Source organism: Monodelphis domestica, chromosome 7, assembly GCF_027887165.1.
Source record: "Monodelphis domestica isolate mMonDom1 chromosome 7, mMonDom1.pri, whole genome shotgun sequence".
Taxonomy (NCBI): Eukaryota; Metazoa; Chordata; class Mammalia; order Didelphimorphia; family Didelphidae; genus Monodelphis; species Monodelphis domestica.
Genome location: NC_077233.1, coordinates 237,257,135 through 237,279,682, shown reverse-complemented (window position 1 = coordinate 237,279,682; position 22,548 = coordinate 237,257,135). Strand labels below are relative to the sequence as shown.

Below are 22,548 nucleotides of genomic sequence, written 5' to 3'. Positions count from 1 at the left end.
ATAGTTCCTAGAAAATTAAAAATGAACAATATGGAGATTTCTGCCAAACCGTTATTTTCTTGTATTTCTAGATGGCCCACAAAGGGTGATGGAAAGGCACATGAGGAGCATGACTAGTCTGTAACATATAATCTGTGAAGAAATTAAAGAAGATGTATCATAAAGGGAATGAATGACCCAATAGGAAGAGATGAATTGGCCAGTCAGGGAGGACAGAGGATAAGTGGGTAACATAAATGGATAGCACTTTTGGGAGGAAGTGAAGAAGCCTCTTGCAGGTATAGTAGACCTCCTTTGATACACCTAAGGGAGGATATTCATGAGTTGCCCAAGCATGGAAGATTGTGACTTGTATCATTGGGGCGGGGGGTGGGGGGCCTGGGGGGACATCCAAATTGTGGAGATCAGAGATGAAAGAGAATGTTTGAGTTAAATGGGCATATAAATACCCATCTTACAGAGTTACTGTGATGATCAAATACAAAAATGTACATATGACTATTTGGAAACCTTAGAACTCTCTATAAATATCTCAGGTTTTGTAGTGTGGTGAATTGGAAAGAGCTGGACCTAGATTACCTGTTAGTGCCCCAGAAAACTTAGAGTTGCAGACAATGTCTTGACCTGCATTGGTGGAGAGACTTTCCTTTCCAGGGAGTTTCCATACCTAGGAAATCACAAGTCCAGTCTATGTCTTCATATTCGTATTTAACCTCTTTAAATTAGTTTCCCCATCTGTAAAGTAGGGTTCAAAATAATGCCATTTACCTGCCAAACAAGCTGTTATTTTGGTTTTGTTTTTCACAAGGATCATATTATACAATGAATGGAAAATGTTTCTTACACCACAAATCAATGTACGTGTCAACTACTTAGATGATGATTATTCCAATTTTATTTCAAGGATGGAAACTTTAAAAGGTTAGGTAGGCTGTGCCTCTTAAGGTTCTCAACAGGAAGAAAAATGTTTTATAAGATAAAGACTTAAAGATGTCCAGATGAGCCTTCAGTGAGACAAAACAATTTTCTCCTGCTTTAAAAAAAGGAACGCTCCTGTTATTTTCAGGTGCGGAGAAGGCATCATATCAACATTTAGCCACCATTCAGTAGTAACTTGTTAATAGTGCCTTTTCCCTCTTCGTTACCAAACATGTGTTTCTTCAGGGAAGCTGAAACCCCTAGAGTTGAAATGTTCTCATTAGTAGGAGTTTGGTTTCCCGTCTTGGATGGAAGATTGCACACTAGGGCTGCAGAATTCTTTCCGTACAAGAATCTTCAGCCTTACTGTATGGTGTGTTAATGTTCCCCAAATGCTCTAAATAGTCTGCTGAGGTAATTATTCTTACTACTGTTTTGCAGATGAGGAAACAGCCTCTGAAGCCTGGAGTGGTTTGCTATCAGTCACAGTAAATATCTGAGGCAAACTATCTGAGAAACAAAATATCTGAGAATCAAAGGTGGAAAGGACCCAAGAAGTCATCTCTTCCCACCTTCTTACTGCTATGATATGTACCTGACATTTGGAGATAAAATGGCATGCTTCACCGATTCTAGGGTCGAATGTTTGTTGTTAAGTTGATTAGTGTCCTCTGACTCTTTGTGATTCTTTTAAGGGTTTTCTTGGCAAAGCCACTGGTGTGGTTTGTAATTTCCTTCTCCAGCTCCTTTGACAGATGAGGAAACCAAAGCAAACAAGATTAAGTAACTTGTCCAGGGTCACACAACCAGGACGTGTCTGAGGCTGGATTTCAACTCAGTTTCCTCATCTGTAAAATGACCTGAAGAAATAGAGTTCAAATCTGACTCCAGATACTAGCTGTGTGACCCTGGATAAGTCATTTGACCCTGATTGTCTCAGTTTCCTCATCTGTCAAACAAGTTGGAGAAGGAAGTGGCAAACCACTCCAGTATCTTTTCCAAAGAAAATCCCAAGTGGGGTCACAAAGAGTGGGGTCACAAAGTGGGGTCACAGGACTGAACAACACCTTCCTGACTCCTGAGCCAGGGCTCTCTCCTCTATGCTCCACTATGATACAACCCCTAGGGTTGTATGTAAAGAGACAAATATTGAAAGTAATTACGTTAACAACCATTTGACTAACTTTCTTCCCTGTGGTGATAAATAAATGAACAGAAATTAGTTTGCAGATATAAAATAGCATGTGAATCACTGATATTCACCGGCTCACACAAGATAACTAGCTTCATTAACCATCTGGTCTGAAGAGTGTTTGAAACTTCTGCTGTTGGGTTTTCAGAAAGAAGACTTTGGCTTTAGGAAATTAAATGAAACAGTGGAGAAACAGACAGCCCCAGCTTTCTTGACTTGAATTAACTAGGAAATATATTATTACAGCCTAATAGCTAAAAATGGAGAAGATTGTGAAAGGGGTCCAAATTAGGAAATGACTGAAGATATAAGAAGAAATGGGAGGAAGGGACTAATTAAACTGAGGTTAGAGCTAGAGAGTATATGTGGAAATAAATACTCAGTGATTCTGTAGGCTGAATCAAAGACAGATCATTAATCAATCAACAAGCATATTAAGGACCTACTATGTGCTACGGAAACATTTTATCGGAATAGACAACTTATACACATATACACATTATATATGTAATATAATAATATATATGCATGTGAGTGTGTACGCGTGTGTGGTGTGTATGTGTTCCAGTTTGGTCGTTTCAATCATATCCAACTCTTCGTGACTCCATTTGGGGTCTTCTTAGTAAAGAGATACTGGAGTAGTTTGTCATTTCCTTTATACCTATTCCGATATCCCAATTTGTTCAGTCAATTGCCACTTGATGGACATTTCCTCAATTTCCAATGCTTTTGCCACCACAAAAAAAAAGCTGCTATAAGTATTTTTTGTACATATTTGTCCTTTTTCTCTGGTCTCATTGGAATATGGATCTAATAGTGGTATTGCTGGGTCAAAGGGTATATACAATCCTATAGCTCTTTGGGCATAGTTCCAAATTTCTCTCCAAAATAATTGAATAAGTTCACAACTCCACCAACAGTGCATTAACACCTCTATTTTTTCATATGCTCTCCAATATTGATCATTTTCCTTTTCTGTCATACAAGCCAATCTGGTAGGTGTGATAGTCTCGTTTCATCTTCCAGATGAACTTTGCTAGTATTTTTTCAAACTCTATAAAATAAATTTTGGATAGTTTTATTGGTACAGTATTGAATAAATAATTTTCCACATTATTTTGTTTATTTTTTTAGAATATTTTCCCATGGTTACATGATTCATGTTCTCTTCCTCCTCTCTTCCTTCCCCCCTCCTGAAGCTGACAAGCAATTCCACTGGGTTATATATGTCTTATTGAATAAATAAATTAATTTAGGTAACATTATCATTCTTATTATATTAGCTTGATCTATCTTTTTTTCCCCAAATGTTTAGATTTACCTTTTCTTTGTGAAAAGTCTTTCATAATTGGGTTCATATAGTTCCTAGGTTTGTTTTTGGCAAGTAGACTCCCAAGTATCTTTTATTTTCTACAGTTAACTTTTTATTATTTTTTTTAAATCCTTACTTTCTGTCTTAGAATCAATACGAGGTATTGGTTCCAAGGCAGAAGAGCAGTGGGAGTAAAGTAACTTGCCCAGGGTCACACAGCTGGGAAATGTCTGAGGCCACATTTGAACCCAGAATCCCCAATCTCTGGTCCTGGTTCTCCATCCACTGAGCCATCCAGCTGCCCCCTCTACAGTTAGTTTAAATGGAATTTCTCTTCCTATTTCTTGCTGCCGGACTTTGTTGTACAAGTATCACTTCCATATTGTGACTTTCCCCAGCATGGTTTCATAGGTTGGCATAAGAAATTAAATGGGACTTTTTTTTTGGAGTTTTGTGGAAGCTTTAGACAGCATGAAGGCCAATAGATGACACAAAAAAGTTTAAAAACTTAGAAATACATAAAATATATGTAGAGTATTACATAATACCAACATGTTTTATCTTTTAATGCCATAAATATATATAATTTCTTTTTCAAAATTAAAACAAGTAAAAAGTTACAATTTGTGAAAAGAATGCAGCAGCCAACATATGACACACAAGGTTAATAATAAAGGTTAATAATGTAGCTATAGCTTAACATTGACCAATCTATAGCCTATGAACAAATACTTAACCCAAGTTTTACACCCATGAAAGAGAAGGAAAAGTTCAGATGTCTTCTGTAGTACAAAGGGAGAACCAGATGGCGGGCACTAAGTTCCTAACCCCCATGATATGGAAGGGACAGCTGTATGTAGAAAGGTTGATGATTTATATAGCCTATAGGTTGATTAGGCTATGCTGTTCTTTGGGTCTTAAGTTATTTCAACTAGCTTTTTAATAGGTTCTCTAAGTATTCTATCATGCCATTTGCAAAGAGTAATAATTTTGCTTTTTTATTGCCTATTCTAATTCCTTCAATTTCTTTTTCTTGCTTATTGCTCTAACTAACCTTTCTAAAACAGTGTCAAGTAATAGTGACAGTAATGGAGACCCTTGCTTCACCACTGATCTTATTGAGAAACCTTCTAGCTTTTTCCCATTAAAGATAATGAATGCTTGCTGATGGTTTTAGATAGGCACTACTTACCATTTTGTGGAAAGCTTCATTTTTTCTTATGTCTTTTAGTGTTCTTAATAGGAATGAGGGTTGTATTTTGCCAAAAGTTCTTTCTGTATCTATTGAGATACTCATATGAGTTTTATTGTTTTGTGATTGTTATGGTCAATTATGCAGATAGTTTTCCTAATAATGAACCAGGCCTGAATTTCTGATAGAAATTCCACCTGCTCATTAGGATATGATGCTTTAATCTCTTTGCTAGTATTTATTGCATCAATAGGGAAATTGGTCTAGAGTGTTTTTTTTTACCTCTGTTTTTTCTCTTCCTGGTTTTAGGCATCAGCATCATATTTGTGTTATAAAAGAAATTTGGCAGGATTCCCTCTTTACATTTTTCCCAAATATTTAATATAGTTTTGTAATAAATTATTCGTTAAATGTTTGGTAAAAGTTGCCTGTGAATACATCTGAACCTGGGGAATTTTTCTTAGGGGGCTCATTTATGGTTTGTTCAATTTCTTTTTCTAAGATACAATTATTTAAGTGTTCTTTTTCTTCTTTTGTTAATCTGACAATTTATATTTTTCATCAATATTCCCCCATTTCACTTAGCTTGTTAGATTTATTGGCTTATAATTGGGAAATAGTTGCTGATAATTGCTTTAATTTCATATTCATTGGTGGTAAATTTACCCTTTTTAATTTTTAATGGTATTTTGAGTTTCTTTTTTAAAAGTCAAATTTACCAATGATTTGTCCATTTATTATTTTTTTACCCACAAAATTAGCTCCTGGTTTTGTTTATTATTTCAGTGGTTTTCTTCCTTTCAATTTTTATCAATTTCTCCTTTGATTTTTAGGATTTCCAATTTAATATTTAAATGAGAATTTTTAATTTGTCCTTTTTCTAGTTGTTTATTTCTTAGTTGCATGTCCAATTTAATGATATAGTCTTTCTCTATTTTGTTGATTTAGGCATTTAGAGATATAAATTTCCCCTAAGTACTGATTTGGCTGTGTTCCATAAATTTTGCTATGTTGTCTCATTGTTATTATTCTCCTTAGTGAAATTATTTATTGTTTCTGTGATTGTTCTTTGAATCACTTATTTTTTAGAATTAGATTATTTAGTTTCCAATTAATTTCTAATCCAAATATTTTCATTCTAGACAGAACTCTTCTTAACTAGGTCAATGCAGAATATTTTCTAGCTATTTTTCATGGTCAGAAGGGGTAGTAGTAGATGGTAGTCTCTTCTATTAGGAATTTTTACCTCAGATTTAATAGCAAAGTCTCTTGTATTGCTCTTGATGTTGATTTTATTTGTTTGAAGCACCTTGTGGAAGCTCAGTAGATACTTGGCTGATGACAAGTGACAGCTGGGCTGCTATCATCAGAATAATAAGCCTGGATACTATGAAGATAGACAGCTGTGAGCTTCTTTAGCTCACAATAATGGGTCTTGCTTCAGTTCCAAAGGCTGAATATGGCTGAAAGCTATGTGACTGTTCTGAACCCTCTCTTCCTTTGTGAGCTAGATTAGCCATGTAATTATTTTCACTTATCTCCTTCATCCTTGACTTGGAGATCCTCTTAGAACATAGGTAGTTTGGCCCAGGACCCTGCTAGAAACTGGAAGCAGGCCAGGTATGAGGAAATACTCTCTCTGAGCAGGATTGCCCTGGGGTCTGTCTTGACTCTTAAAACATATTATTTTACATTTCCAAGAACTCTCTGGTTTTCAAAATAGTTTCTCTTTTGCATCAATATTTTTTCCCTTGACTTCTGGTTCAACCAACAACTTTCTGGAATTCAACAGAAGAGCATTTATTTCAAACCTGCCCCTTCTTCCTTTCAAGTTAGATTTGGGCACAATGGCAACATCACTGGATGTGTAGTCAGAGATCCCTACCCTTTACTATCTGTGTTATATTGGGTAAATAATGTTAGCTGTCTATGATTGTTTAGTCATTTCATTCAATCGTCTCTGATTTTCCAATAATCTGAGGTTTTCTTGGCAAAAATATTGGAGTGGTTTGCCATTTACTTCTCCAGTTCATTTTACAGATGAGGAAACTAAACCAAGCAGGGTTAAGTGACTTGGCCAACGTCACCCAGTAGTAAGTATATGAAGTCAGATTTGAACTCAGGAAGTCTTCCTGACTTCAGACCCAGTGCTCCATCCACTCTGTCACCCAGCTGCCCCTTCAGCTGGGTAGGCTTCAGGTTTCTCAATTATAGAATGAGAAGGTTGTACCAGATGGCCTCTAAGGATCCTTCTGACTCTGGAGCTATGATCTGACTTGTAGGAGAGGGAGCTCATTCTTATCAACCATATTTTTTTTCCTACAAGCATTCTATGGAGGTTTATGTATGTCACAATTTAACTTGTAAATAAAACATTTAGGAGCCACATGGATTCTCATTATCATTCTGGTGTCTAGTTGCAAGCATGCAAGAATCATATATATTTAATAGGTCTTTTGTCTTCAGATGAGACAGAAGCATCCTCTGTCATCTGTATGCACGGTAACAGTTGAACTTTGCAAGATGTAATTTAATTCATATCTGAATCAAAAGATTGCTGAGATGCTTTATGCTACAAATTCTTTATTGACTTCTTTGTCCCTGGATCAAAGTTTCCCTTCCTAGGCTAATGGATTTATAGTTGGAAGTCACCTCAGGAGCCAACTTATCCACCCCCCTCATTTTATAGATGAGATAACTGAAACTTACAAGTTAAATGGCTTGCCTGGATTTGAACCCGGTCCTCTGATTCTAGAACCAATTTCCTTTCCACTGTACTCAAGTGCTTCCTTAATGAGCAATCTTGCTTCACTCTTTTAAGTAACTTGATCTCCCCTACCACCACCTGCAGCTTTGGGGCATCCTCTGAACTGTTTATAAAGTGTTTATTTTGGCAGTTACACTCTGGATTTTAGGCTAAGTGTCCGCTTAAGTCTAAAAGGATCAACTGCTCTAATACTAGTGCCAACTGGCTTTGCTTTTAAGACAAATTTCTTTTTGAGGTGGCAAGAATCCCTCTCTTTCCCTGACTAGCCCACATGAAGGAAGGGTACGGCAGCCAAAACTGGAGATGAGGGGAACAAAGTGATAGGTTTGGATGACCTTCATTGAGCAGGCTGGCAAAATTCCCATGATGCCTGGCCATTTACTGGGCTGCTATTCTTTGAACCACTTTCTTTCTGTATTTTTCTAAAATAAGATTATCATTTTCCTCCTGAAGCAATCTAGTGAATCTTTTTGTAGGAACCCCCAGTGGTATCAAACTCAAATAGAAATGGGACCACTAAACCATACATAAGGATCCTCATGGGCTGGATACTGACTTAGAAAACCACATATTAACATTATTTGTTTTCTGTTGTGCTTTTATTTATTTTGATAAATATTTTCTAAAGCATTTTAACCTGATCCAGGTTACACTGGGGAGTTATGGGATAAACTGTGATCAATTTTCAAAAGGTCCAAGTTGAGACATCAAATATTTAATTTCTTATTTCTACATATTCATCAGCAGATAGCCAGTTATTACCATTTATGCCTCTACCACATCAAGACTTAATTAGGGGGGCAGCTAGGTGACTCAGTGAATTGAGAGCTAAGCTTAGAGAGGGAAGGTCCTGAGTTCAAATCTGGCATCAGAAACTTCTTAGTAGTGTGACTCTGGGCAAGTCATTTAACCCCCATTGCCTAGCCTTACTGCTCTTCTGCCTTGGAACAGCATTGATTCTAAGATGGAAGGTAAGAATTTTTTTTAAGACATAATTGGAATGCCTAGCAGGGATATTTGCACATAGAAAGCACCTAATGTTGGTTAAGTACTAAACTTGGAGTCAGGAAGACCTGAGTTTGAATCCTGCTTCAGAAATTTGTTTTCATTTATGACACTGGGCAAATCACCTAACTTTTATGATCTTCTATTTCTTCATCTGTTAGATGAGGAGAGTGAACTCAGTGACCTGTAAGGTCTCTTCTACTTCCAAATCTACAATCTGAGAATCTTGTATATTATTTTTCCCATATGGTTTCCTTGTTCATCAGTTTTTAATAACTCCATCGGAAGCTTTGTGTAGTCAAGAACAATTGTTATTCAGTTGTTTAAGTCATATTATAATCCCATGCTGGGGTTTTCTTGGCAAAGATACTAGAGTTATTTACCATTTCCTTCTCCAGCTCATTTTACAGATTAGGAAACTGAGGCAAACAGAATTAAGTGACTTTCCTGGGTCACTTAGCTAGTAAGAGCTATGCTGTATAGTTTTTGTGTATTCTCTAACAACTAGGCTCAGTAGGTACTCAATAAATGATGATGTCCTCCCACAAGAGTCAGTCTGGTTCTGTGTCAATCCTTTCATCTCTCACAGCCCTACTTTGTCTGCCAGCTGTGAATCTCCTTCTAGCCAAAATTCTTACTTCCTCCTCTACCAAAGCAATCTGACAGCAGTTCCTGGGAACCACTGCCCCTGCCATACTGGGGTCTCCCCTCTCACCAGTCCTTGCTACCTCCACTAACATTGTGACACTGATCCAGGAAATGAAGATGGAGGCTGTGTGGTCTAGAAGTAGAATGAATATGAGGGCAAGACTGTCAGAATCCTGAAAGCTCTTGACAGGTTCACAGAAGAGAACAGAGGAGATCCCAGGAAGTGGCCAAAGGATGCTGATGTCAGTGACCTCACTGCCCAGTCACCATTAACCAAATCCATTAGCGTTCTCTGAGCCCAGGACTTCATGTAATGATTCTTAGAGCAGATAAGCACCCAAAACTTCCCCAAGGACACAGATAACCAAGATCACAAACTCAGACAGGGACAACAGACACCAAGGCCACATCGCTCTGCCATGGAAATGTCCTTTTAATAACAGCACACATTTATAGAGAGCTTCAGGGTTTACGAGCTCTTCTTATTGTCTCATTTGACTTCCAAAATAACTCTGTGAGGTCAAAGTTACAGATAAGGAAATTGAGACTCTGAGGTTATTTGTCAAGGGTCACAGCACCAGGGAGGCACCATTTGAGCTCAGTTCTTCCTGATACTAAACCCAAGGACTGTGCCAACTAGTTGTCTCATTAGACTTGTCTCTCCTAGCCCCCTGCTCCCATACCCCAAACCTTTCTTTTTCTATCTCAGCTCTGAAAATGAAATATAAGACATCTTTTCCTTGCTTTTCTTTTCAAACATGAGTACCTTCCTTAGAGCTATTGGCAGTGATTACTTCTTGTCTATGTCTATAACTGAAAGAGTTTTCCATCTTGATTGTGGTAATGTGGCATAATGGGATAGAATGCTGGGCTAGAGTCAAGAAAATTCCTCTTCCTGAGTTCAAATCTGGCCTCAGACTCACTAGCTGTGTGATCCTAGGTAAGTCACTTAATCTATTTGCCTCAGTTTCCTCATCTGCCAAATGAGTTGGAGAAATAAATGGAAATCCACTCCAGTATCTTTGGCAAGAAAAGGCCACAAAGAATTGGACATGACTGAAACTGTTGGAACAACAAAGAAAGAGAAGGAACAAGGTGAAGGGGGAGCAGAACAACAATAATAGTTTGTATAGCAGTTTTAAGATTTTTGAAGGACTTTAGAGACATCACTTTATACTCTCAGCATCCTTGAGTGGTACTATTATTAGCCCCATTTTACAGATGAGGAAACTGAGATAAACAAAGTTTAAGTGAGTAGTTGAAGGAAAGGGAAGGGATACAAAGGGAAGGAAGTTAAACTTCAACCATATTGTCACATCAGGAAAATGAGGCATGGGACAAGTTAATTTTTAAGGTCTCTTTCAGCTCTGAAACCCACAATTCTATGGTGGTTAGCACAATGGTATCTTTGGGGTGGTGGTATATGAGTAACAATATGCTTACTGAGAGTACCTTTCAGGGTTTTGTAATACTTCCCTCAACCCAGGACATCTCATTCCTGAACCACAGGAATTCTCTCCTACAGAGGCATCACCTTATTCTCTAAGTATAATTCTTTCAACAATTTTGTCGTATCTGCTATAAGGATCTGGGCAGCTAGGGGGCTTAGTGGAGAGAATGCCAAGCCTGAAGTCAGGAAGACCTAAGTTCAAATCCAGTCACAGGCTTAGTTGCAGTGTTACCCTGGACAAATGACTTCACCGTTTGCCTTAATTTCCTCATCTGTCAAATGAGCTAGAGAGGGAAGTAGCAAACCATTCCAATATCTTTGCCAAGAAATCCCCAAATTGGGTTCATGAAGGGTCAGGCACAACTGAAATGACTGAAGAACAAAAAGAGAAATGGAGAGAGTGCTGGATATATCAGAAGACTTGAATTTAAAACCTACCTCTGACACTAAGCTCTGTGACCCTGGGAAAGTCACTGAACTTTTTCTTGCCTCAGTTTCTTCAACTGTAAAATATGACTAATAATAGCACCTGTGAGGATCAAAGAAAATAATATTTTTAAAGTGCTTTGGGAACTTCAAAACATATTCTAGCTATTGTTGTTATTGTTATTATCACTACTTTTTCTCAGTGTATGATCTTACAAAAGACACTTAAATTTTTCTGGGACTCAATTTCCCCATCTGTAAAATGAGCAGATTTAAAATGTATAGCCTCTAAAGTCCTTTTCAATCTAAATCTATGATCTTTCATTCCTAATTATTTCCCTACTATGTTAATTATTTAAGACTGAGGTTCTATATATTGATTTCTCATGTCAAATTCTGTAGAGAGAAGGCTATTAAATTCTGGAAAAATCAATTTGCTTTGTAGAAGATTGTGGACCTTCAATAGAAACCCACGTATTTCAAATTGTGTTGAATTCTTATGGTGTTACCGTCATTTGGAGATAAAAGCAGACCGAGGGCTTACCTCGAGAAATCTGCTTTAGAATCATGTAATTATAGGAGAAGTGAAGGAAGTAGGCAGTTAGGATAAGAAACTCCTTTATTGCATAAGGAAATGGTCTTTAGTTTTGTCTAGCAAAAGTTTTATGAAGATATTCTGTGACCTAGTCTTGCTATTCCCTTTTGGCATCCCTAACTGGGAAAGTGTTGGTAGTACTTCATGTCCTGGCCATTCTTCATATCTGCTTCCTTTGAAGAGACCTGTAACTTCAAGTCAGAGGATGGCTAATCTAGACCTAGAATGATAATAGTAACACCGATGATAATAATAGATAACACTTATGTAGTGATTACCATGTGCCAGGCACAGTGCTAAGCACTTTGCCATTATTGTATCATTTAATCCTCACAACAATCCTAGGAGGTAGGTGCCATTACTATTCCCATTTTACAGAGAAGTCCGATTTGAACTCAGGTCTTCCTGACTTTTAGCCTGAAATTCTATCCCTGTCCCTAGGTTAGGGTCAGGGTCTTTTAGCTGGTAAAAGTTTAACTGGTTCTCCAGAAAAACAAACAAACAAACAAACATGTATGCATGCTATACTTTTTTCCCCAAAATTCTTTTTTTAAAAACCCCTTACTTTCTGACTTGGAATCAACACTAAATATTGGTTCCAAGGCAAAAGAGTGGTAAGAGCTAGGCAATTGGGGCTAAGTGACTTGCCCAGGGTCACACAGCTGGGAAATGTCTGAGGCCAGTGAATGATATACGTTTACACTTTATCTGTGTTATTAACATTTTTCCTATCACTTTGTTAAGGCTAGACAATCAACAAAACAATAAATCGAGGCCTCACTTGGAGCTTTTGCCCATTTCCAAGCTGTAGATGATCACACTGATAATTTAAGAATTGGTTTTTTGCAACCTGGTTAGACTGGTTGCTCTAGTATTTCCTTGACTAGAGTTCATGCAGTCCAGTCCTTTCCAAATGAGAAGACTGAGGCAAAAAAGGTTAAGTGCTTTGCTTAAAGATATATAGGTAACAAAGGTCAAAGCTTTAGCTCAGAAGTTCCATCTTTTCCATGAAATATGCTGCCCAAGATCTGTTGTCTCCACTGCAAGTCTAACTTGGTCTGCCTTCCTCTCTATCTCTACCTGAAAAAGTGCCTGTAGTACTTACTATCCTGGCCAACCTTCATCTGTGCTTCCTTTGAAGAGAAGAGACTTGAGGTTTCAGGTTCTAAGATCATGAAACGACACCAAGAATAATGATGAGGGAGGTGATGACGATGAGAGCAGTGGTAGTCTGGGATATTCTTTAACAACTGTCTGGATAAGACAAATATATGTGTGACATACTTTGAGGTTTGAACTGCATTGTTAACATTTTTCTCCATCACTTTCTTAAGTGTGGACAATCAAGAAAACAATAAATTAAGTTCCTTCACCAATGGGCGAAGTCAGGGGCTTGCTCTGTGTCCCAGTCCAGAGAGCTTGAAGCAGTTGAAGGGAGAGGGAAGTTTACTCTAGAATAGCAAGTCAGTTCGACAGTACACCCAGCCAGCTGTTTTCTAAGGAAGGATTGATCGATAGTCTCAACTTTGAGGATGAAGGTCCTGTGGCCCTGCTGAGAATGGAGTCCTCGGGTTTCTTTAGATTTCTTGTTCCTATCAGAATTGTACAACTGTTTTCCCTTCCCAGCCCAGCTCAGGACACGTCTTGTCTTCTAATTTATTTGATTGCTTCTAGTCGGGAGGGAGTTGATTGTTGGGTGGCACAGTGCTGAGCTTGGAGTCAGACAGACGTGTTCAAACCCAGTCTCAGACACATCCTGGCTGTGTGATCCTAGGCAAGTCCTTCAGTTTCTTCAGCTATGTTGTTTCCATTGTTTCAGTCATTGTTTCTTGATAAAGAGCTTTTTTCCATTTCCTTCTCCAGCTCATTTTACAGAGGAGGAAACTGAGGCAAACCATCACACAGCTAATAAGTATCTGAGGCTGGATTTGAACTGAGGTTTTCCTGACGCTATGCCTTGCACTCTATCCATTGCACTAACCAGTCATCCTGAGGATAACAATAGCACCCACCTCCCAAACTTGTTGTAAAGATCAAATGAGATAATTGTGAAGGACTTAGGACACAGTGCATGGCACATTAGAAAGCCAAATATAAAATGTTAGCTGTTCTTATTAGCTATCTATCAACAAGTTCATGAAACCTAGGTTAAGAACGTTTGCTCTAGAGATTTATCCAGTTTTCTGGGTTGTTAAAAAATGCACATAGCAAGAAATAATGACTAGCATTTATATACCACCAAATATATGCCAGGCACTGTGGCAAGCATTTTCTAAATACATCATTTGATCATCACAACAACCCAGGGAAGTAGGTGCTATTTATTATTCCTGTTTTAGAATTGAGGGCCCTGAAGCTATCATGGGCAGAGTGACTTGCCCAATGTCTCACAGCAAGGAAATGCCAGAGGCTATATTTGAAGTCAAGTCTTCCTGACTCCAGGTCCAGCACTCTATCTATTTTGCTACCTTGCTGATAGATAGAATTCCAGTACCGTTTCCTTTGTAGTTCTATGTATTTTATGTTATGCATTTAAAAACATCCTTTGGGGAAGCTAGGTGGGTGTGTGGATAAAGAGCTAGGTCTGGAGTTGGGAAGACCTGGATTCAAATTTGGTCTCAAACATTTCCTAGCTATGTGACCCTGGGGAAGTCACTTACCTCCCATTGCCTAGCCCTTACTGCTCTTCTGCCCTAGAATGGATACTTAGTACTGATTCTAAAATAGAAGGAAAGACTTTTTTAAAAAAAGAATCTTTCTGAGAAGTGGTCCATGAGCTTCACCAAACTGTCAAAGGGGTTCTGGACACACACATTCAAAAAGTTTCATGAAAAACCCAGGCTCGAGATAGAGCTTGTACTCTGGGCTGGAGAAAGCTTCAGACATACGATTAATGTCCTAATTATCAGAAATAGTGGGAAAGGCTGTTGACCCGTGCACTGAAGAAGAAATTCAGAAGCATGGCATCTGCCTATGCCATACCGGCATGCCCAGCTGAAATGGAAATACTCATTTAGTTGTCTAGGTTGACTGTTCAATGACTAACCCAATTATTGAATTGGTTTGGTTCTTCCCCTGTAGGGAAGTTAACTGTGGACTCTAGAGAAGGCGCTTTGGGTACTTTGCCTGTACAGTGATGCTAGTGTCTTTCCCAAGAGTACAGCGTGGGTACAGATAAGCTGATATCTGGAGTGTGATGAGCCATGTCAATCTTTATCTAGAGGTTATTGTAGTTAACAGCATTAATACTAGCTATGAATTTCAGAAAACCTGAGTAGATTGTGAGCTCCTTGAAGACAGGAACCATAGTTTTTCTTTCTCTGTATCCCCAGAGCTTAATGGTGCCCGGCACCTAGTAGGTGTTTAATATAATCTGTGTTACTGACTGTTTCTGTTATGTTTATTAGATGAAATTGGGCTCCCAACTATTTGGAGAAGAGAATTTAGATTCTGTGAAAGTGAATCAAACAGCAAAGAAATAGAGAATCATGTTCTTTATTTAAATATATAAATATTATAGATATTCTATTTAGCATATGTTTATATTTATTATACAATATGAGTAAATATTATATAACATAAATATTATGTTTATAATATGATAAAACAATATAAATAGTATGTTTATAATATATCAATAAATGTTATATTATTTGTAAATAAATAATATATTTATAAAATATTATATATTTATTATATATTACAAATATTTGAACATTATGTGTGATATGTAATATTTATATATTATGTTATAACATATATAAAAGATATACTACATATAAATAAAAGGAAAAGATATTATATGATATATAACATATTTTATATTAAGTATTATATCTACAAGAATATATTAGTATTGGTTCTAAAATGAAAGGTAAGAGTTTAAAAAAAGAAAAAACAAATCAACTATAAACTGAGAAAAGAAAGAAGCCAGAGGGTCAAAACCCTACCAGTTCCAATTCTTCCCTCTCCCTTGCCTACTCAAAGGGAAGACAAGAAAAACAAAACCAGTGACAAATATGTATGTTCATGTAAAGCAAATGTCCACATTAGCCACAGAAAACTAAGGAGTTCTTATCTGAAACAGAACAGAGAAAGGAAAAATCAGAGGACAAGTGATCAAAGGAGGGAAAATAAATGTAAAGAATGGACATAAGTTCCACAGTCCTCACGTGAAGAGCCCCGTTTCTAGGTAATTCTGAGCCCAATTCCTCTTATTTGAAATGAACTGTAGAATGGCTGGTAACAAGATATCAGTTGATAGTGATAATGTTACCAACTAAACACACGGGCTCCCGATGTGCCCCTAAGAGCTAACATCACATAGCCCATTGCTTGTTGGACGTTGGATCAGAAAGATGTGGGTTCTAAGCCTGCCTCAAGTACTTATTAATTGTGTAATACAACTAGGCAAGTGTCTTTCCTGCTCTGGGCCTGAGTCCAGCCTTGGAGGGGGTGAAGGGAGAAGCAAGGAGAATAGACTAGAGTGCTTCTGAGGTCCTTTTCAGCTTTAAAGCTATGATTTTTATCCCTGGTTTCCCCATCTGTTGTGGGGCTCTGTTGATGGATCATATTCATCTCCAGCAACTATGGAATATAGAATCTGGTTAGCTGAAGGTCCTGTACTCTGTGCCATATGAACTAGGAACACTCCTGGGTTGATGCTTGGGTTCCTTCAAATTTCCCTGCAACTTTAAGTAGAGTCCTAAATCTTGGAAACAGAAAAGTCACCCTTCGCCCTAAGCACTGAAAAATTCCCAGCCATTAATCACCAAGCATGAAGAAGCTGCTCTGCCCTAGGAAATAGGAATCCAACTACAATGAATGAAACTCTTAAAGGGCAGCTAGGCACAGTGGCACAGTGGATAGAGTGCCAGGGCTCAAATCTGGCCTCAGGCACTTCCTAGCTATGTGACCCTGAGCAAGTCCCTTCATTCACTTTGCCTAGCCCTTCCTACTCGTTTGCTTTGGATCAATACTTAGTATTCATTCTAAGATGGAAGGTGAGAGTTTAAAAAAGGGAAAAAAGAATCAATGATCACTTGAGAAAAGAAAGAGGCCAGAGAGTAAAGCGGTTCTTCATGGTAGGGGGCAAATGGGGAGAAAAAAGTCTTCAGGAGGAAGACTGCCATCTATGCCCTTGAGAGCATGTGTTTGCATTAGTCCCCTTCCACCTTTAGATGGCAATTACTGTGTAATTCTCCAGCTGCAGTGTGTTCTGGGTGTCAGGTGCTTTTTCCCTCAGTGGGGGGTTTACACATGCTGCATTAATATTGATCCCCCCTAATGTTTGGTTTAGCTGCCTTAGGGAGTGCTTAGAGAATCTCCCAATGGCTTAGTTGCAGGGCATTTCCAGGGCCAGCTCATCCAAGTCATGTCTAAAGCCTTAAACATTTCTTCTACACCCTCACTGCTGAGTGGTCAGGAAGACTCTCCTTCCCTTTTTCTTTAAACCCCTTACCTTCTGTTTTAGATTGGATACCGAGTATCTGTTCCGAAGCAGAAGTGCAGAAAGGGCTACGCTATTGGGATTCAATGACTTTGGTCAGGATCTCATAACTAGGAAGTGCTAGGAGGTCAAATTTGAACTGAAGACCTCCTATCTCCAGGCTTGGCACTCTATCCACTGAGCCACCAACTTGCCCCTCATAAAATAATAAGGAAAAACCCCTTCCTCCTGAGGCAATCCAGGAAGTTTTCTTTCTATCAAGAAGACCACTTCTTCTTTGCAGCTTCCACCTATTCATTCTAATATTGTAGAGCTGGAGTTGGAAGGGACCTCAGAGGCCATCCAATCTAACCTCCTTATTTTTCAGATGAGGAAACAAGCCCAGGGAAGTTGTTTAAGTTCACACATTCGATAAGCATTTATTAAGCACTTCGAATATACCAGTCACTAAACCTAACACTTAAGATATAAAGAAAGTTACAAAAGAAAAAATTCCTGCCCTAAAAAACTTACATTCTCATGCAGGGGAGGTAACATAGAAATATCTGAGTGCACATAAGGTATACACATACATACATCTATATCTTGAGATAATTGAGAGCATCATGAGGGAGACTTGAGAGACTGTCCTACTGTTCTATTCACTTTGCATACAGTAAGAGCTCAACAAATGCTTCTTCCATTCCACTTCCTATAATTCTCTAACTGACCTACCAAAGGTCATACAGGTAGCATGCAGCAGGATTCAAACCCAGGTCTCTGTACTCAATGTAGGACATCAATAGGTTGCCTGATTATGGGGCATGACCCTACATTTACTAAAGTCTCTAACATTGTTTCATATTTTTATAGATTTTTAAATTTGGGGGGGGGTAATTGTCATTTCTCATTTGCTCACGTGTTTTTATGGGACATAGAAATTGTGGTCGAGGGCTGGTCTTGGATTCAGAAAGACTGGGTTAGATATCCCCTTCAACACTAGCTATGTGAGCCTTGACAAGCAGATAGACAGCTAGATGGATATTTAAGAGAGAGAGACAGACAGAGAGAGAAAGAGAGGAAGGAAGGAAGGGAGGGAGGGAGGGTGACTGAATGAGTGAAAGGTTAGCTGAAAGGGAAGGCACTCTCATGATGTGATCAAAGTAGTAAACTTCAGCTTTGGTATTTAACCTTAAAGCAAATAGCCTGAATTAATTAGTTTAAGAATTGACTGCGTTGATCTCTTTGCCATCCAAGGGACTCTCAAAAGTCTTCTCCAACACCACAATTTAAAAGCATCAATTCAGCAACACTCAGCTTTCCTTAGAATCCAACTTTCAAAACAATAAACCTCTACTGGATAAAGCCATTCCTTTGACTATATGGACCTTTGTCAATGAGGTGATGTCTCTGCTTTTAAACATGCTTCCCACATTTGCATGCAACCATTATCAAACTGATCTCTGATTCCACTTTTTATTTATTTATTTTTTTGCTGCAGGTCAGAGTTCTTGGTTCTGACTCTTTTCTTGTTTGTTTTAAGGCAGTTAGAAATTAATGAAAATCCTACACTGTATTGCGTTTTACCTTTGTGTTTGTCAGTTCTTCATCAATTATAACATGAGTCTCTATATGCCCATACAGTACTCAAATTGCCCCTTCTCTCCCCAGTTTCTTGATACCAGAAATGTCCCTGACTCACTGGCTAGTGTCCAAGGAATCAATACTTCCAGTTGGTGAATTATTAGTAAACCCCAAATGGTCTTACCCTTGACCCTTATTCTCTGGATCATGTTGTTCTACCATCTTCCCTACACAGACCAGGACCTCTTCTTGCTATTTCAGATCTCTTTTCTTCATCTCCCCTGAAGCACTTCTATTTTTTTTCAAGGAACACTCCATTTTTAAACCCCCAAAGCATCCACAGATAAGTATAGCTTCCTCCCAGGATACTATAAAATGGGAATGCTTGCTTATTTTTATTGGCATGACTACTTGAGACCAGAAAAGAAAAGGAGCCCTTAGGTTTACAGATTATATAAACTGTCCATGAGCTTTGTCTCACAAGGCTAAAGTCTAATTTGAACACAGCGAGCTATTTTTCAGAGGCTCAGAACAGCCATATGCCTTTCACTTAGCTCCTGGGAGTCAGAGGAGTCCAGCTTTGAGAAGGGTTTGGCAGGGCACTGGTCCAGCCAGCTAAGCTAACGTGCGTTTCTCTTTTTCTTTTCCAGAAAGTCAGCCAGCTATCGGGTTAGGAATCTTGTCTGAAGATGACCCAGAACCTACCTCAAATGCATCTGAAAATGACAAATAGGACATGACCAAAATGAATCTCTACCATTGAAGGGTGGTGATTAGAAAAGGACATAATTCTACAAATGAGTAAAACTGTACAAGCCAATCTTTTAAATTAGATAGAGGGCCATTGGCTCATCAGGGGACAGCAATAGCATATACTTGGTAAGCGGACATTAAAAGATATACTTGGTCCAGTTTGCTGGGTGTCTAACCCTATTCTGATTGCTAACAATTTGGCAGGGACGGGGGAGCATTTATAAAATGCTGTCATAAGGAGCAGCGAATGATATTGGTGAGGCTAGCTGCTTGGCAGAAAGTTGGAAGGAAGAGGAAAATACTGGAGATGAGCATAGGGAAAAGACTAATGATTTCATTGGTACAGAGGTCTCTCAGGTGAGTTTGCCCTCTACTCAGCTGTCAAATCAGTCTTCCCAAAAGGAAGGTTTGATCACATCAGCCATTCTACTTAAATAGACCCCAGTGATTCCTTATTACCTCTCAGGATGAAAAAAAAATGCTACCTTTCCAGTCTTCTTATACCTTACCCTGCTCCATGTTCTCTTCAATCTGAGGACATTGGCCTCCTTGCTGTTCCTCACACAGAACTCTTGATTTCCTGCTCTGTACATTTTTGCTGGCTGTCTTTCATGCTTGGAATTTGCTTCCTCCTCATCTACTGGCTTCCCTGATCTCCTGCAGGTTTCAGCTAAAATTCCAACTTATCTAGTATAGCCATTCATCTATTTATCTATCTGTCTATCCATCCATCTGTCCATCTATCCATCCATCCTCTATCTAGCAATCTATCTTCTACCTATCTACATATCTACTTACTACCTACCTATCTATCTATTTATCTATCTGTCTGTCTATCTGTCCATCCATCATCTACCTAGCTAGCTAGATAGGTATCTTGATTGCACAGTTGCTTGCTTTCACCCATTAGATTGCAAATTCTTTGAGAACATGGATTGTTTTTTGCCCCCTTTTTTATTCTTAGAGTTGATACAATGACTAGAGTACAGAAGGTACATAATAAATGTTTCTTGATTTGATGAAACTCCCTCTACCAAGGAAGATCTCTCTCTCTGCAACTTATAGTCTTAGAGAATGGCCTTAGAATTAAGAGATTCACAAGGAAATTATGTATCAAGAATAAGGGCTAAGGTCATTGTCCACTATGCCACGTGGCCTTAATCAGGAGATCATGCCCAGAAATGCCCCATTTTGTTGGAATAGCTCCCCAATAGTACTGGTATGAGAAGCTATGACCTCTTCTGAATGTACTAGAGTGACATATTTAAAACCTCATTCTCTTTACTCACAGAGGCACTGTAATTGCCTCTTAGGAGGCCTGAAAATGTAGCAGATAAGAGTGCTGGACTGGAGTGAGGAAGACCCAAATTCAAATCTGTCCTCACTTACTAGCTGTGTAACACTTCATCCTGTTTGCCTCAGTTTCCTCATCTATAAAATGAGCTGAAGAAGGACATGACAAACCACTCCAGTATCTTTGTCAATAAAATCTCAAATGGGTCATGAAAAGTTAATGCATGCTAAAACTTGAATGAACAACAACAGGAAAAAACAATACTTTCCCCTGGAGACATGCCTGGAAAGAACACTGAAAAGAATAGTTAGAAGCAGAAAACCTGAATTCAAATTCAAATTCTGATATTTATGGGCTGTGCCACTTTAGGCAGGTCATTTTACTTTTCTGAGCCTCAGTCTCCTCATCTTTTAAGTTGGACTAACAATACTTGGAACTATCTAATTTGGAAGGTTCTTATAAGTATTAAAGGAGAGAAATTACAATAAAGTCCTATATAAAATATTTTTATAGTCATTACTAGAACAGGATGGTAGAGCTTAGTACCATGATGCCACAATTTAAAGGAAATTAACTTAGCACCTGATTAGCAAAAATAATTATTTAAAATAGAAACCATGTAGAGAATGAGCATTCTTTCTGTCTAAGGCTCTACCAAGTGAGTTCCCACGTTTCTACCCTACCCAGTTCATCAATTGGTCATACAATCAAAAAGCATTTACTGAGTATCCATTATGTTTGAGAGATTGTCTGTCAATTGGGGAATGGCTGAACAAGTTGTGGTATGTGAGGGTTATGGATTACTATTATTGTGTTATAAGAAATGACCAACGGGATCATGTCAGAAAAATCTGAAAAGAATTACATGAACTGATCCAAAGTGAAGTAAGCAGATTCAGAAGAACACTGCACATGGTAACAGTAATATTTTTTGGTGAATTGTGAATGACCTGGTTATTCTCAGCAATACAGCAATCTAAGACAATTCCAGACTGATGCTGAAAAATGTCATCTGCCTTCTGAGAAAGAACTGGAGTATGACTGCAGATTGAAGCATAATATATTTCATTTTCTTTATTCTTTTTTATCTGAGACCTCTTCCATAAAATGACTGATACAGAAAAATGTTTTATATGATTATGCATGTAAAATCTATATCAGATTGTTTGCTGCTTCAGGGAGGGGGGAGGTCAGAGAGTAAGGGATGGAGAAAAGGTCAAAAGAAGGGAGAAAATTTGGAACTCAAAAATTTTTAAATAAATGTCAAAAAAATTTTACATGTATTGGAGAAAATAAAATATTATTTTTTAAAGTACCCATTATATGGAAAGCACTGTATTTGGCTCCAGGTATAGAAAGACATGTATTTAAGAAGGCTGTGAAAGGAATGTTGAAACAAGATTATAAAAAGGCTTCAAATGATGAACAGAGATTATATTTGATACTGGGGAGGGAGTGACATTGTCAGATTTGTAATTTAGGGGAAAAATTACTTTAGCAGATGTGTGGAAGACAAAACAGATAAATGTGGAGAGAAGCTTAAGGCGAGCTCAATTTACATATGAGAAAAGTGAGGCAAAGATGGTTAAGTGATTTGTCCAGGGTCATACAGCTAGTATCTGAGGCCAGCTTTGAACTTGGAAAGAGGAATCTTCCTGACATTAGCCCCCACACTCTGTCTACTGCACCACTTAGCTACCCTAAGAATCAGATAGGAAGTAGTAAAAAGACTGCCTTGCTGTACTGAGGGTCCAGTTGAGATTAGATAATATAAATTTGTAAAGAACAAAGTCAGGACTTCCGGTTAAGATGGCGGCTTAGAGAAAGCTGAAGTTCAGATCTCCGGAAAACCCTTCCTGACCGATCTCAAACTAGAAGCTCCTAAGGCGCCGAAATTCAAAACGATCAACAGCACAGACCCTGGGAACCCTCCTCCTGGACCTGGACCCGGTTCAAAAGGTACGGCTCCCCTTAAAAGCCAGAA

At 38.3% G+C, this 22,548-nt stretch overlaps 1 protein-coding gene across 1 annotated transcript in view; it reads left to right on the top strand.

Annotated features, from left to right (window-relative positions):
- The window catches only part of SUSD1 (sushi domain containing 1), a 376,643-nt gene extending 354,759 nt beyond the window's left edge, over positions 1-21,884 (top strand). Inside the window, exon 18 of the mRNA XM_007498165.3 lies at positions 19,168-21,884. Within this exon, the coding sequence (XP_007498227.2) occupies position 19,168 (1 nt within the window). The 3' untranslated portion in view covers positions 19,169-21,884. The remainder of the gene's footprint in view (positions 1-19,167) is intronic.
- The last annotated feature ends 664 nt before the right edge of the window (positions 21,885-22,548 follow it).